Source organism: Sinocyclocheilus grahami, unplaced genomic scaffold (assembly GCF_001515645.1).
Source record: "Sinocyclocheilus grahami isolate Dianchi unplaced genomic scaffold, SAMN03320097.WGS_v1.1 scaffold789.1, whole genome shotgun sequence".
NCBI lineage: Eukaryota > Metazoa > Chordata > Actinopteri > Cypriniformes > Cyprinidae > Sinocyclocheilus > Sinocyclocheilus grahami.
In genome coordinates, this window is record NW_015505968.1 from 440,095 (window position 1) to 457,526 (window position 17,432).

General features: G+C 37.4%; 1 protein-coding gene across 1 annotated transcript in view; it reads right to left on the bottom strand.

Annotated features, from left to right (window-relative positions):
* Window positions 1-17,432, bottom strand: part of LOC107561722 (dedicator of cytokinesis protein 9-like) — a 60,415-nt gene that overhangs the window by 15,853 nt on the left and 27,130 nt on the right. The window contains exons 23-42 of the mRNA XM_016246196.1: window positions 16,702-16,785; window positions 16,455-16,566; window positions 14,893-15,071; window positions 14,686-14,799; window positions 13,725-13,827; window positions 12,537-12,661; window positions 8,618-8,732; window positions 8,471-8,537; window positions 8,345-8,392; window positions 7,597-7,733; window positions 6,490-6,605; window positions 6,246-6,383; window positions 5,339-5,521; window positions 5,094-5,207; window positions 4,100-4,315; window positions 3,954-4,011; window positions 2,003-2,155; window positions 600-890; window positions 453-519; window positions 327-374 (exon numbers count right to left, since the gene is read on the bottom strand). Coding sequence (XP_016101682.1) covers window positions 327-374; window positions 453-519; window positions 600-890; window positions 2,003-2,155; window positions 3,954-4,011; window positions 4,100-4,315; window positions 5,094-5,207; window positions 5,339-5,521; window positions 6,246-6,383; window positions 6,490-6,605; window positions 7,597-7,733; window positions 8,345-8,392; window positions 8,471-8,537; window positions 8,618-8,732; window positions 12,537-12,661; window positions 13,725-13,827; window positions 14,686-14,799; window positions 14,893-15,071; window positions 16,455-16,566; window positions 16,702-16,785 — 2,468 coding nt within the window. The remainder of the gene's footprint in view (window positions 1-326; window positions 375-452; window positions 520-599; window positions 891-2,002; window positions 2,156-3,953; window positions 4,012-4,099; window positions 4,316-5,093; window positions 5,208-5,338; window positions 5,522-6,245; window positions 6,384-6,489; window positions 6,606-7,596; window positions 7,734-8,344; window positions 8,393-8,470; window positions 8,538-8,617; window positions 8,733-12,536; window positions 12,662-13,724; window positions 13,828-14,685; window positions 14,800-14,892; window positions 15,072-16,454; window positions 16,567-16,701; window positions 16,786-17,432) is intronic.

Genomic DNA, 17,432 nt, shown 5'->3' on the forward strand with positions numbered 1-17,432 from the left:
ATTTGACATGAAAAACACATACTGAAGCTTTTATTAACCTTAGTTAGTTCATTTCAATATTCACAAATACATGATTAAAATCAAAAGTATCTGTTAATATTATTTAATAGACCTGAAGTAAAATGAACAATTGTATTTTTATTAACCAACATTCATTCAAAGATCAGTAAACACTGTTGCAGATGCATTGCTCATTGTTCAAGTTAGCATTTAGTACCTTATTGTAATGCGTTACCTATATTTCTATATATTACTCACTATATCTTTATAATCTACTATTATAAACGTGCAATATTAGTAAATGTTTGTTAAAAAAAAGACATTACCTTGCAATGTGTCTCTTTCCCATATATCTGAACTGATGAAGACACACTCTGAAATCAGATGAGAAATGAATGAGACAGGAGTGTGTGTGTGTGTGTGTGTGCTGTGAGGTGAAGTGCAGCACTTACTCTAGCAGACTGAAGAAGTTCATCAGGTCTGTGGGTGAAGCTTTATTCCAGTAATTGAACAGAGCATCTAACACACAGCAAGTGCATCAATCAAACGACAGACAACTACAACACAAGCAGGTTCACATCATCTCAGTGTGTGTGTACCTTCAGACATGCTCTTTAGTACGTGCAGGAAGCACATTAATATGTTCTTCACTTCAGATTGGTCCAGTTTGTCACAGCGGAGCAAAGAACTGCCCAGAACCCCAGCGACATGACACTGAGACAGAGAAAACAAGATCAGACATTCATAGGCCACAAAACACTTCTGGACACTTAAGTCATCTCCTGTGGGAACTGGAGCTGCCTTCCCAGGTCTACTTCCATCTTCCACCCCGCCCCTGGTGTTAATAGCTTGGTGGGTGGTCTCTTGCTGGTATGCACTGCGGGTTCCCCCTGCCTGAGGAAGTGGATCTAGCATCGACTCTCTAATGGACTCTGATTATTTGCCTCCTGCCGACTTTTCTCCAGCACCTCTGCCAGCTTCCTGAGCACTTGGTCATGCTGCCATCTGAGCCGACCCTGTGTCAGTGCTGTTTTACAGCCCGACAGAACATGCTGGAGCGAGGCATTGATGGTCCCGCAGAGGTCACAGGATTGCTCTGTTCCAAGCCATTGGTGGAGGTTTTTAGGGCTCGGGAGGGTGTCGTATGTTGCCCTAATGAGGAAACTGAGCCGAGCCTGTGGTAGTTTCCAGAACTCTGCCCAGCTAACTGCTCGGCTCGCGACACCCTCCCAAGTTGTCCACCGCCCCTGCTAAGTGTTTTATCTCTCAGTCACAGTGGAGATAAGCTCAACATAATCAACATCAGTTACATGGACATTAGTTTATTGCTTCCCTCTTTTACTGTACTAATGTTAAACTAAATCAGCTCTGACACTCTATAATGCTGTATCCTAACCTGCTGCGATGGGACAAACAACGCATGGCATTTCGTTGATCAAAATATGATAACCCTGCCTCCAGTGAAATCTTATTGGTCCAAAAACTTCCACCTCAAAATTAAATATTCAACATCAAATACGTTCTCGGCTGTGATTGTGTAATGCCACGCAACAGTTTTGCATTCAGTGTGAACAGACAATTCACATCGTCCATCTTAGAAGATTCAGATATGGATATTCAATGTGTTTTTTAATAGAAACAATGGATTCCTATGGAGTTACTCACACAGATGATATTGTAGTGAAATATATATCCAGGAAGTCAGGGGTCAGAGATATATTTCTGCAGCAGTGCTCTTTACTCATCTCATGCGCAATACAGATTCAATACTCAAAATGAATCAAGCACTTTATGGATTTAATATCACTTCATTTATCGGTGTTGTTGCTGCTGACCTTTGATTACTAAATTCTGCCATTTATTTTTCATTGTATAAAATCAATCTTAAACTCGCTTCTCCTGTATTCTGCTTCTGATACCAGCTAAAAGGTGGGTTTCCCATCACTCCATCTGTTATATTGTGTGAATTTGCTTTCTGCTCAGCACGATGGCTGTTTTTGACCTCTGAGGTGAACGAATGGTCTGTTGACTGTCAGACAGATAGTCACCTCATTAAAGTGAACATCCTGCATCCCCACATCTTCCATCATGGACGCTTCCTCATCGATGTTTGGTGTGACCACTCTGAATGCAGTACAGCCCTGTTTAAACATGCCTGCACAAACACACAAACAACCATTACAATTCACATTTGGAGCGACGGACATCGTTTCCTGAAGCATTACCACTTTAAAAACAGACAGTATGACTGCAGCCAGTTGTGTGATAATGTCTGGTAGAAAAGGTGAAAGGTCATTGTTTGGAGTGAGTCCTGGTCATTAAGCGTCTTAATTCTTAGAACTGCAGCATAATGTGAGTAATATACTGAGTGATAACTTCACGGGCTTTATCAGACATGGTGAAAAGAGAGAGAGATATGAGGAAAAAGAGAAGGTGAGAAAAGAAACTAGACTGATAGTGAATCATTAAGAGTAATTATCCCAAAAAATTCGATATGTGTCCTTGGTAGTTAAGACTTAAGTAATCTCAGCAATTACAGACCAGACAGCAGGATTTTCAAAAGTGTAAAAAAAAAAAATATATATATATATATATATACACACACACACACACACACACACATATATATTAGGGCTGTCAAAATTAACGCGTTAATGCAAATTCATTTTAATGGAACTAACTAGCTGGTTATGTAGTCTTAAAGGATCGCGTTTCAGTCACTATTTCATATTCATTCCATTGTCTGACAACAGAAACAGTAAAATATATAAATGAAAACAGTTTTACTGAGAATTTAGCTGCATCAAATTACAGTATGTGGGCACAGAGAGGAAAACAAATGTATTCATAAATAATAAATGTACATGTTGCATGTTCGGAAGAAGTGAGCTGCCCTGTCCTGCAAATAATGCAAATAAAGAGAAGTAATGGGAACCTGGTATTTCTATGTTCTTTTTTTAATGTGTCTAAAAGACTTGAACAAGTTCTTTGAAAAACAGCTATGACCTTTGAAACATGTCTAGTCTTCATGCTCTATGTTGACTATGGTTTCACTAATAATAAACATACATTTAGATTAGGCATCCATGTTTGTCCATGCCCATGTTGATTAGAGTATTAAAAACTTGAAAAGTATTAATTTAAGGTACATTTAGAACAGATAAAAATGTGCGATTAAGTTGCGATTAATCGTGAGTTAACTCATGACAATCATGCGATTAATCGCGATTAAATATTTTAGTCGGTTGACAGCCCTAATACACATAAATAAATTACAATTAAGACACTTAGCAGTAACTTCTACATTTTTCAAGATGTTATTCCAGTATCCCAAAATCAGAAAATGATACAATAGTGTACATTTTATATATATATAAACTGTTTTATATTATATATACTTCAAACTCAATTCAATAGTTTATATATAAAAATGTGGAATGTAACAACATACATATTACATAAAACATATAATTTTTTAATATTATTAAATATTACTACAATTTAAAGAAACTGTTTTTAAATAGTATATATTTAATATATACTACTACGCACACACACACATATATATACATATATATATATATATATATATACACACACACACACGTGATACAAAGCTGAATTTTCAGGATCATTACTCCAGTCTTTAGTGTCACATGATCCTTCAGAAATCATTATAATATTATTAATTTATTGAAATATACAACTGTTAGTAACTACAAACCAACATTTGGTTCTAAATATTCTTCCATTTTTTTATATTGTACATTTTATTTTAATATTTATTGAAAGTGCCTTATGCCTTGATGTTTTTTTTTTTTTTTACATTTTATTTCAGAGATTTTCCAGGGGCACTGTTGTACTCTAACGTGTTTTTCACACTACCTCCACATGACTAAAGGTGACGATCCCTTGACTATAATAGCATGTGTTTGTGTGTGTGTGTGTCTAACCTTTCCTCCTCAGGTATTCGGCCACCAGCGCTCCCACATGCACATAACACATGGCTGCCTGAAGAGAACCAAATAAGAGAACATGAGCTTCACAGTATGTTAGACATGCATGAAGATTTGTGTGTGTGTCACTGTGTGTGTTGTACCTCAGAGAGATCTCCATTCTTCACGTGGATACGGGCCATGCTGTCCAGCCATGTCTTGCGGAGCTCAGGAGTGCTGGCGTAAGATTTGGCCAGACTGTACTGCAGGTCCACCAGCATCTCCGGATCTCTCTCGTGCTCCTTCATCTGAGCCGTGGCCATCAGTACAGTCCGGATCTTCTTGGTCAGGTCTTTCACATCAGATGGGAATGCTGTGTTCTGCAGGAGAGGGAAGGGGACGAGAGACTGTGTGTGAATGTGCAAATGTAAGAGTATGAGCTTGTGCACAACTTAATTTGCCCTGGAACAAGCTATTATGGTTCAATCCAATAGTTTTGAGATTGTGTAAATTGCCAAAGTAACATTCTAGATTTATATTTCAAATATATGCCATTCCTTTAATCTTTCTATTCATCAAAGAAACCTGAAAAAAAAGCATCAGGGTTTCCATAAAAATAGTATGCAGTACAACGGTTTTCTATATCTATAATAATAAGAAATGTTTCTAATATGTGAACAAGCATATTTCTGTGACGCCAAAGACTGGAGTAATGGCTGCTGAAAATACAGGTTTGCATCAAAGATATTCAATTGGAAACAGTTATTTTAAATTGCAATAATATTTCACAATATTACTGTTTCCCCCCCACCACAGTCAAATAAATGCAGCCTTGGTGAGCATAAGAGAAAACATTTAAAAAATCGTACAATCCCCAAACTTTTGAATGGTAGTGTACATTAATATATTATATATCTGAGAATGATTCAAGGGTCATCTTAGATATCTGACCATTTGTACAAAAGAGCTTACATGTGACAAACAACATTTCTTTTCAGAGTTTTCAAAATTCAGTTTATTTCCAAAATACATTGCATTTTTAATCCCCCCCAAAAATCCGTCTGTCCCCAAAAACTAGATAATTCCCACAATAATAGGATCCATCTCTGCTCATTTTTCAGGATTGTTTGCATGTAAGTGTATCTGAAATGAACTTACTTTGATAGTTTTGTCACTGTTGGCACAGTTGTTGATGATTGACAGCGACTGCTGGAACCTCGTCCCTCCTATTCCGATGACATCAGCGATCAGCTGACTGACGCCAATCACCACCTGAGGAGTCACAACCAATCACAACATGACGTCGCTATTACATCACCACGTGTAAAGACTGGATGAAGCAATCCAGACACATCCACACACTGTGACTTCTGCGTCACGTGATAAACGTGGTGTTTTTCCACCTGCAGGTGCGTGCGGATGAAGGATTTGCGTCCAGTGTAGTCGAAGTTGCTCTTCATCAGGAAGTAGAGCAGACGAGCCGCGTCGCTGCGGATGGAGCTCAGTTTGGAGTTACAGCACTTCAGGATCTCATAGCAGAAAGATGCACACATATCCGCACGGCCCTCGAAAAACGTACAAGGAAACTGGACACACAGGAAAACAGCAGCATGAGCATTCTTCAAAAATTCTTGTACGTGTCCTAAATTCTGCTTTACTGTTGACGAATTCTGTGCTTTCGGTTTTATTTTTTCTGGATTCCAATTTAATGGTTTAATACAATTTCAATGATCATAAATTCTAACCAACTGAATTAATAAAACTATAACAATTTTATAATTTATAACAATTTACTCTCTTTTAATTGATCTGGATCTATGATTTAATACACACTTATTATCAAAAACAGTGGTAATTAAATGAAGGCATACATCATTAACCATTTAATTAATCTTTTAAAAATATAATCAAATGAAAACGTAACAATTCCTATTATTTATTTATGTTGTTAACAAAGTGCTGCGCAACAATTGTGTGATATTCCTTAAAAAAATAAAGGTTTAATTATTTTATCTTTATTATATAAAACTGTGCAGCTCATTCACACAGAGACACGCAGAACATGCAGACTCCATATTTAAATATCAGTCTTTTGGAGTTGAATTTTCACAGACCCAGTCCATATCGCAATTTGATTAATTGTACACTTTTGATACTTTTGATTTATTAATCCACATTTTTCCAAATTCTCTATTTTCCACACCCCAGAAATCATAGGGCCCTAGTAAATGATGACAGAATTTTCACTTCTGGATGGACTATCCCATTGACAGCCATTGATTTATGTGCTTATTCTATTGTCACACTCACCTTGTAGATGAAAGTGCGAAGGGAAGTGAAGACCTGCTTGAGGGCCGTCTCTGATTGGTTGATTTGTAAGAAGCAGAGATGAACCTGGAACACTTTCTTCATGAGGGGATTGTGGCCATGATCCAAACTCAGCGGAGTCTGAGTGCAAACAAACAAATAAACACACACACTGTTATCAGTGAGGAATAAAGCACATGAGCATCACTCGTGAGAGCAGGTGATGATGATGATGATGATGTCTGACCTTAAAGGCAATGATGAAGATGCTCAGTGTGTCCAGAACTGTTAGACAAACTTCTGTGGCAATGTTTCCTTCCAACAGAGACTGATTCAACACATCTGCATCTGAATGGCTGTAAGCTACAAACACACACACACACACACACACAGATGAAAATGTGTTCATTTTACAGGCTCAAGAAGTAAATGAGTTTGTTTCTTCCTCAGAAAGATTTCAGAAATGTAGCATTGGATCACTTGCTCAGCAATGGATCCTCTGCAGTGAATGGGTGCCGTCAGAATGAGAGTCCAAACAGCTGATAAAAACATCACAATAATCCACAAGTAATCCACACCACTCCAGTCCATCAGTTAACGATAACGACCAAATGCATCATTATTAGCCGTTTTTAACTTTAACTTAGCTTCTGGCTAAAATACGAGCCCTCTAGCCATAATATTCCTTTCTCCAGTCATCTCATCTGAATCAGGAGAGAAATATGCACAGATCAATCGTTGTTTACAACCGTTTACAAGCAGCATATTAGGTTCTACAAATTTGTCAGTGGGTTTTAATGTAAGAGGTCAAGAAGTGATTGAGTTCTTAACTGCAAGTGGTGTTATGGACTAGTATTTTGGCGAGACACGACAGTTTCAAGTTAAAAATGTCTTAAAAATGGATTTGTTTCTTACAGACATGCAGCTTTTTTATTTCATAAGATGTTAATTGATGGACTGGAGTCGCATGGATCTGGAAATGGATCATTTGTGGATTATTGTGATGTTTTTAGCAGCTGTTTGGACTCTCATTCTGACGGCACCCATTCACTGCAGAGGATCCACTGGTGAACAACTGATACAATGCTTAATTTCTCCTAATCTGATGAAGAAACAATCTCATCTGCATCTTGGATGGCCCGAGGATGAATACATTTTCAGCAAATTTTCATTTTTGGGTAAACTATTCCCCTAAATAATCTTTGACCAGTTTTCATTTGATCTCATAAATTAAGTCCAATACTTCCAACATTAAATGTTACAAATAAAACAGAAGAAAGCTTTCTTTTCTGGTCTTTTATTGAAAGACAACAGAGAGCTGCAGATGTATTAGCTGGTTTTGTGCGCGTCTCACTGTGGTTGTACGTGTAGGAGTTGTCCAGACTGTTGAGCTGCTGCAGTCTCATATGCAAGGCTCCTGTCCTGCTGCGGGACACAGGAAGAGTCTGAGAGCGTCGCTCGTGAACCACCGGCCCTGATCCCTCCAGAGTCCTGATGACAGAGTCAATATTTAACATCAGCTTCTATTATGAGCTCATTAAACACTCTCCGACAACAATAAAGCTTCTGTGATCATTATTAGTGGCCGGCTGAAATGTGTTTGTTATTAACTGCTGTTGGTTTCTATATGTTGGCCATTAGCAGAGTGGTGGTTACTTAGTCAAAACATGCTATTATAAAACATTATTTAGATGTAATTTATTTATAACATGATATATTGGTGTAACACTTGATAATAGGGTTTCATTTGTTACCATTATTCAAGTACAATTTGACATGAAAAACACATACTGAAGCTTTTATTAACCTTAGTTAGTTCATTTCAATATTCACAAATACATGATTAAAATCAAAAGTATCTGTTAATATTATTTAATAGACCTGAAGTAAAATGAACAATTGTATTTTTTTTTAACCAACATTCATTCAAAGATCAGTAAACACTGTTGCAGATGCATTGCTCATTGTTCAAGTTAGCATTTAGTACCTTATTGTAATGCGTTACCTATATATATATATATATATATTACTCACTATATCTTTATAATCTACTATTATAAACGTGCAATATTAGTAAATGTTTGTTAAAAAAAAGACATTACCTTGCAATGTGTCTCTTTCCCATATATCTGAACTGATGAAGACACACTCTGAAATCAGATGAGAAATGAATGAGACAGGAGTGTGTGTGTGTGTGTGTGTGCTGTGAGGTGAAGTGCAGCACTTACTCTAGCAGACTGAAGAAGTTCATCAGGTCTGTGGGTGAAGCTTTATTCCAGTAATTGAACAGAGCATCTAACACACAGCAAGTGCATCAATCAAACGACAGACAACTACAACACAAGCAGGTTCACATCATCTCAGTGTGTGTGTACCTTCAGACATGCTCTTTAGTACGTGCAGGAAGCACATTAATATGTTCTTCACTTCAGATTGGTCCAGTTTGTCACAGCGGAGCAAAGAACTGCCCAGAACCCCAGCGACATGACACTGAGACAGAGAAAACAAGATCAGACATTCATAGGCCACAAAACACTTCTGGACACTTAAGTCACACTTGTCTGAAGGGCTATGCAATATATTGAAATAATAGCAATTATTTGATCAACTGCAAAAAAGTGTTGCTTAAGTGTCCAAATACTTGTTGGGGTAAACTGTAGATACACACCCAGGCAATTATAAGCACTCACACACACATGCACATTCACTAACACACACTCAAACACCTCAAATCACATGCACGCTCTAATAGATGGCATGTCTGTACACACACAAAAGGACCATGATACTGTAGCAGTAATGCACTGCATGCACTCAAAACGGCATTCACATGTGCAAGAACAGCTCTTTCTCTACAGGGCGTCACAGACAGGGAGGAGAGCAGCTCTACACACACACACACACACTGCCCTACACTAATGTGCTAATGTATCTACCATAGCACAGCACATGTTCCCCTGTCAGCAGATCCTCACTCTGACAGCACAGTGTGGAAACTATGAAACCCACAAAATACTGCGGCTGATTTTTCACTCCACTTATCATGCGGATACAGAGATGGAGACTGAAGGACTGTTTTTGGACTAATTCAAATGCAACAAAAGGAAAGAATATCAAAGAGAGATCATTCAGTGCGCCACAGCATTCCTGCAGTCAACAGATTTACTGACTCAGCTTCCTGTGACTGGAAGCATCAGCTGTGGATTTAGGCACAAGGTCTGCCCTGTTACTTCTATAAAATACAGACGATGTCTGCTTTCCACTGAAAGATATCTTAACCAGGTCATATCATGACACAGAGTTAGATGTATTACTTAGACTTGAACTTGCAAAACTCCAGTGCAAAAGAATAAATATTTTACTTTAGTTGCCATTTTATTCAACATCTATCTAAATAATGTGCAAAAAACCCCACCAACCACAGTTATGTGACATGACACATAACTGTGCTCTGCATTTATCCCATCCTAAGTGCACACACACAGCAGTGAACACACACCCGGAGCAGTGGGCAGCCATTTATGCTGCAGCGCCCGGGGAGCAGTTGGGGGTTCAGTGCCTTGCTCAAGGGCACCTCAGTCGTGGTATTGAAGGTGGGAGAGAGCGCTGTACATTCACTCCCCCCACCTACAATCCCTGCCGGTACGAGACTCGAACCCGCAACCTTTGGGTTACGAGTCCGACTCTTACCATTAGGCCACGACTTTCCTATGAGAGGATAATGGAAGGTTTTCTGGTCTGACTGCAATTAAAATGCAGTGTATTTGCAACAGAAAAAATATATATAAAGTGAATTCTGCTTATATGAAACATGACTATAAATATGTTTCTATGGAAATGTAACAATTTTTTACACAATTATATACACATTTATTTCTTTAACACTAAGACTCAGTATAATCAAATAATTGTGATTGATGTAATTTTTCTCAGCTTTAGTCTTTTTAAAGCTAAAAAACCCCCCAGTAATATCATCAAATTTTGTTAAATGCTATTGTATTAAATGTGCATATCATATAGCAAATGCTATTTTGTAGCATTTTTCATTCAAATAATGGTTTGAAAAGCCCTGCTCTAATGGACCGTGTTCCCAACAACCTGCACATATTTTTTATTATATACACACATTTATAATGTAGGACACTGTATAACACTTTTAATAAATTAGATGGTTATTACGAAACGGACACACACATCTAGTAATGTCACCAAACTCCACACGACTGCTGTGTGATTAGCCAGAGAACAGTTTATATGAAGCTTCGGTTCAGCTCTGATTTATTTCTTCATATCGAAATGCTTAAATCAAGACAACAACACAAGATCATTCAGCTTCAGTTCTGCGAGTTTATTATGTCATTGAATATCAATGTGCTTTGTAAAATAGTATCATTTGCATCATTTCAAGGAATTTTATGTTCTTCATTATTTTCTGTGTTTTCTTATTAAATCAGGTTTGTAGCAGGTGCTAACAGCGATTAACAAGCATTAATGTAAATGAAGGACAGGGTCGGGTGGGGTTGCTATAAACCAATAACGCTCATTTGATTAGAGAGAATAACGACCCCGCCCCCCTCCTGTCAATCACTGTGTCACACCCCCCTTCCACACAACACACTACACTGCACCTACCATTTGGGGTGGCCCACCACAGCCCTGCAGGGGGCCCTAGTACTTTCAGCTTCATGTGTTTCCCTGTGGCTCTAAACACATAACCGGTCTGGTCAGCAGGTAAAACACTGTGCCACTGTGTCACGCGCGTGGAATTTACAGCTGATCTTATGACATCACAATGACCGAGAGAATGTTTGGAATCTTTGATCTTCAGAGTGTGTTGTGTTGTGTGTGTGTGTGTGTGGGGGGGGGGGGGGGGGGGGGTCGTTATTCTCTCTGATCAGTTGATATCTATTGGTTTATAGCAACTCCACCAGACCTTGTCCTTCATTTACATTAATGCTTGTTAATCACTGTTAACACCTGCTATAAACCTGAATTACCAGTCAAACACAGCGAAAATATTGACAAACATAAATTTCCTTAAAATTATGCCATAACATTGTAAAACAACAAACATGTTTTACAAAGCACATTAATATTCAATGACATAATAATAAACTCACAAAACTGAAGCTGAATCACCTGATCTTTGATGAAGCACATAGCAATTTGGAGTTTGGTGCCATTGGTGAATTTTAGAGGTGTGTATGTGTGTGTTTTCTTTCTGTAATAAACCCATGATTCATTAGAAGTGTTATTGTTTTCTGTCAAGAAATGTGTTTGAGAAGGCGTTTTAAAGCTATGTGTGAGTGAAATATAATGTTATAAAATAAAGATGTAAAACTAATGATAAATGTATTTAACATAATGATTTTTTAACACATTCACAAAACTTGAGAATATATCTGTTTCAGTTTTCTAATTACTAAAGCTGAAAAACTGAAAGATCATTTACATATCAAAGTCTTAAAGGTACAGCTGGGAAAAAAACCCCCGCCTGCCTTCTGTTGAACACAAAAGAAGATATTTTGAAGAATGTTGGTAACCAAATAGTACTACAGTAGCCATTGACTTACATAGTATTTGTTTTCCATACTATGTAAGTTAATGGCTACCGCCAACTGTTTGGTTACCAACATTCTTCAAAATATCTTCTTTTGTGTTCAACAGAAGAAAGAAACCCATCCAAGCTTCTTGAGGGTGAGTAAATGATGATTATTGGGTGAACTAACCCTTTTATAAGTGACCCTCAGGGAAAACAATGCAATATGACCCCTTTAAGACAGTCAATCATGATCTTCTAGCTAAGGGAACAGAGGATCAGTAAAGCCAAATGCTCACACAGGCACGTCAGACTGGGACAGTGTAGGGTAAGAGGTCAAAGGTGAGTGGTAATAACAGAGCTGCAGGGCAGGGGTCATAGATCAACGGTGATGTAATACTTGTGTAGGGGGTGTGTGTTGCTCAGTTGGTGTAGACAGTAGAGAGAAGTCCATGGTCTGGCGTTTAAGACGTGCAGAGAGAGACGTCTCCTCTGAGTCAGTAAAGAAACGCAGCATGCTGGAAGAGTGACGGCGAGTGAAACGCTCCCGCTGAACGCCGCAACAGCAGGAGACACACAACCACAGGTTAGCACACACTCTCACACACACACACACACACACACACACACTCCTGTTCATACAAGGATAAGCATACATCCATACACACATACTGCGACACATAAACACAAAACATGATAACGGTCCATCATAAATAATGTACACAAAAGTGAAAATCAGGTCATGTGAGCAGTACCTTGTCTAGGGGGTGTGGCTTGTCAATGCTGCGCTCTGATAGGCCGTTTCCAGAGTCCGTGCTGATAAGAGAGCTGCGCGAGTTAGTGTGCCGTACAGAGCTCATGGTCGGAGTGTGAGGAGAGACTGACAAACACAAACACCTCAATATACTGGACACAATCACTCTCAAATTATATTTCTCACAGAACAATAATCTGAACACAATTATTTCAACCCTGTAAAGCCTGACATAGGAAATAACAGACAAAAATCGAATTTGTTTTAAAATGGAAGTTTACTGAATGTTTGCACAAAAAAAATGAAAATTTTGCACATTTGATTTTTGTTGAGTATCCTATTTGATACATCAGGCATTTATGACTCATACAGCATGAAGAATATTAGAGAATATTGAGCTCATACTTCAGGGGGAAAGAAACACCTCAGTTTTATTCATAGGCCCAAAATGAGCAAAAATATTATATTTGGTGCAGCTGCTGTTATTTATATGGCCAAAAAGTAAGACAAAATTCTGATAGACCTTTCTAACAGTATAACAGATTACTTGCATAAAATTAATATAACTTGTCACTCTATATCTCAATAATGTCTGTAAGATGACTTTTAAATGCTTAGTTTATGAACAAAACACAGTGGTTTTAATTGTTTGAAACATCTAATGCAATGCAATACAATGATGACTGAGCCTGATGAATCATATTTATTAAATACAATACATCTGATGTATCATATTTAACATGATTTTTCAAAAAAAAAAAAGATGTATGAATAATCTAGTAAACCTAAGTTGCTTCAGTCCAAGTGTCATTCTTGTAATATTACAATTACTAACCATACAAAAGTTATTCTTACATTTACTTTATAAATGACCTGAAGGGGGACATTTTTACAATCATACTGAAAGGCATTTTTCTTGCTAAAATATATAAACTATCAATTAGGCAGAAGGCATGTAGTAGATTGTGTACAACGGTTTTTACAAAAAAAAATTTGATCATGCTTATCATTTATAGGTTTTAGAAATTTTCATATTAAAAATGTGATATAGTGGGCTTTATAGGGTTAAATGTCCAGGATGACTGACTGTGATTATGCCATGTTGCACAGCATTTTCAATGAGGGAAAACAAATTCCTTGTTTCTGTAACACTGTCAGATAGCGGCTGGTTTAGGATGCTGTCTCTCACCTGTTCCTGAAATCACTCCAAGCACCTCTTTATGCAGGCTGCTGTCCACTGGACTGGCCACATTTTTTGTAGGTGTCATCATTACATGATCATCACGGCCATTCTGAAGCAATACAAACAGAACAGAACTCACTGCATATTCATATCATCCATATCTTTCTTTCTTACTACACTTTTTTTTTTTTTTAAGTAATTATTTGAAATCTGATATTGATATAAATTCTTAACATCTCAAGATGTATCGTTTAGTGTTCACTTTTTTCCAATGGATGTGTGAAGATTGGGGTCAGTAAAAATGTTTTATGTTTTTGAAATCTGGAGAGTTTTTCCAGGGATGTGCGTGCTTTTGTTTTGATTATGTTTTTGAAATTGTTTTATGTTCTATTATACTCACCAAGGCTTTTACTGTATACTTGATCAAACATTCAGTACAAATGATAAGTAACATTGTGAAATATTTAAAACAACTGTTTTCTATTTTAATATAGATTACTCCAGTCTTCAGTGTCACATGATCCTTCAGAAATCATTCTAATATGCCGATTTGCTGCTCAAGAAACATTTATTATTTTTTCTTCACTATCAATTTTGATGACGTATACTTGCTGAATAAAAGCATTATTTCTTTTAAAAATCCAATCCAATCTATTCATCCAATAAACGGAATGCTCTGACTCTGTGTAAGTTTCTTCTGAGAAACACAAGATATTTTAAAGAATGTTTTAACAGTCATTGTTCATCCATACTGACTTTCATTGTATGGACAAAACCACGATAACATTTAATTTGGCGTTCTATAGAAGAAACTACATCAGGTTTGGAATGACATAAGGGTAAGTAATGACCAAATTTTCATTTTCAGTGAACTATCCCTTTAAACCTGCAACAAGCCTGCATTTGTAGTAATATGTGCTTCTATATGGCTGCACAGTCTGAAACAAACACTAGGTGTCAGTCTTACAACGTTAGTATGGTTGTTGACAGGAGACGGCTCTTTAATGTTGAGCCTGTGGACGTTTTCCAGCAGCAGACTGAACAGAGGCAGGTACAGCGTAGCCAGGCGAGCCTGCTGACCCTGAAAAACAGACAAAACACACGCTTTATATTTAATACATACACAGTTGTGTTCATAGCACAATAATACCAAAATGACACAGTGCTTATTTACCTTGGAGGAGTAGCGATCGTCAAAGGCGTGTTTGATCATCAGGTTCTTCAGCACCTGTACAGCGATCTGACGGATGTCTCTGAACTCCTGCAGACCTCCACCCACTTCCCTCAGCAACAGCCCCACCAGGAAGTGATTCTTACAGAAATCATCAGTTAAAGAGTAGTCCAGCTGAAGATCTGACAGAGAGACAGAGAGAAGGATGTGAGTTCAGGACCGAAAATACAAAACATCACTCCTGAACTATAGTTCTGTCAGGACCACTATCGTCAAAATGATAGATACTTAGCATAAAGTTTGGTTTGGCGGTACGGTTCTGTTCTGGGCAAAAAACTCCCTGCCCATCCATGCAGCCTGTCATGAATGAGCAGGGAGAGCAGCAATAATAACCCCTCTAGGGTTAACAGAACAGAACAAGGCAGATATCATTAATGTACTTGATATTTAAATGTAACACTTTATTAAAGATAAAGGAGTCTGATTAGCAAGGAATATCAGAAAGCCAAGTCCTGACTGTGGCGAAAGGAGGAGCTGGGGATGGAGGAGGGTAATTTGCTCCTGAGCAAGCTGAAAAGCTGCTGAATAGAGCTTATATAGGAATGCCGCGATAGGTGTCGTATTCCTATATGTAGATGTGATCAGCTGACAATCAGCTGATGCAAGCTTGACTCACGTGACCTGCCAGAACTAACGCTAACGCTTAATAAATGGAAAAAACAGGCATTATAACGAAACAGAAATTATATAAGAATAGTTCACCCCAAAAATACAACTGCTGTCTTCATTTACGGCATGTGCACATTCAAACAATAAAACATCAAATAAATTGTTTTTCACATTTGCGTGACTATGATGCATTTAAATGTTTTAACTGAACATGACTACATTTATGCACATGTAGAAGTATGGACTTTATTATTATTATAAAATAAAATATATTATAAAAAAATAATCAAATTGTATTTTGACTGTAGTGTATATCAGAGCAGTGGTTCTCAACCTTTTTGGCCCCCACTGTTCACAACAGTATTCAAAGACCCCATGACTTTTCCAGTTTTTGTGATTTACTTTATAAGAATTAAAGTATTTTGTTTTCACAATTTTTATCTGGTAAAATATTTTGGAGCTTGGCATAACTAGAAAAACTTATATTTATTATAAATAAATATAATATTTTAATAAGTTACATTACATTTCCAGGACTAGAAATCACACTTTTTAAAGTAGACTATCACATATTCAGGGTTTTCAAGACCTTGGGAATCTTAGTTTTTCAAAGAAAAAAATGAAAATAAGAAATATGTTGATTTGTAGTTGTTTTAATGCTTGTTCTGTCTTATTTTAAATCATTTAAGTCATCTTGAGGCCCCCTTGGATGTTTGCTGAAGGCCCCTGGTTGAGAACCCTTGGATTAGAGGAAGACAGCTATTTTGAAGGTCATAATAAAATTTTATAATTATGTTAAAAATTTAGAGATATCAGCCTTTAGTCCAATTCCATCAATATTCTACAAGGTCTTTGACTTTCACATGTTTCTGCTTTTCACTTTAATGATGGTTCACCTTGAAAGCGCTGGATTCGGCCCTTCCTGAATGGCATGGGCAGATTAAGAGGAACGTAGTGCTCATGATTACAGGCCACCTTCAGAAACTCAAACTTAAACTCATACAGCACCTGAGTGAGAAAGAAACAGAGAAAGAGAGGCATCAGATTGCACCATGGGAAATCTTTCTGAGATGGAATATATAATTGAAGAAAAAAAAACTCATATTCGCTTGTAAATGGAGATAAACAAGCAGAACAAATTACTTTTGTATCTCCGGGCATGAAGCAGTTGATGTAGTTGTTGATCTGTTTGAAGACGAACCCTCTGTCCATGAAGGTGAAACAGCGCTGGTGAAAATGATCAATGGTTGAGTTTACTGATTGATTCAAGACAACATCAAAAACCCTTCCTCAAACTAATGTACAACTTATCACTGGTAAAGATGGTAGACATTATAAACATTATCTTATGGTTATTGCAGATCTAGGTTTGTATTACCACAAAGTTCAAAATTTGAACTATCGAGTGCTTCACAGAACCAAACTAGTGTGCTTTTACGAGAGCAGCAATTTGGTTTGTGGTTAATGTGATCTGAATTCACAAGTAAGCTTCTATTGATGAAGCACATTTTGCTGGAATATATCACCAATAGTTCAGTTGCAACTACAGTACAAAACAAAGCAAAGCAAAGCCAAACAAGAAGCAAAACAAAGCAAAGCAAGCAAAACAAAGCGCAAAGCAAGCAAAACAAAGCGCAAAGCAAGCAAAACAAAGCAAAACAAAGCAAAACAAAGCAAAGCAAAGCAAAAAGCAAAGCAAGCAAAACAAAGCAAGCAAAACAAAGCAAAGCAAAGCAAAGCAAAGCAAAGCAAGCAAAACAAAGCGCAAAGCAAACAAAACAAAGCAAAACAAAGCAAAGCAAAACAAAGCAAAGCAAAGCAAAGCAAAAAGCAAAGCAAGCAAAACAAAGCAAAAAAGCAAGCAAAACAAAACA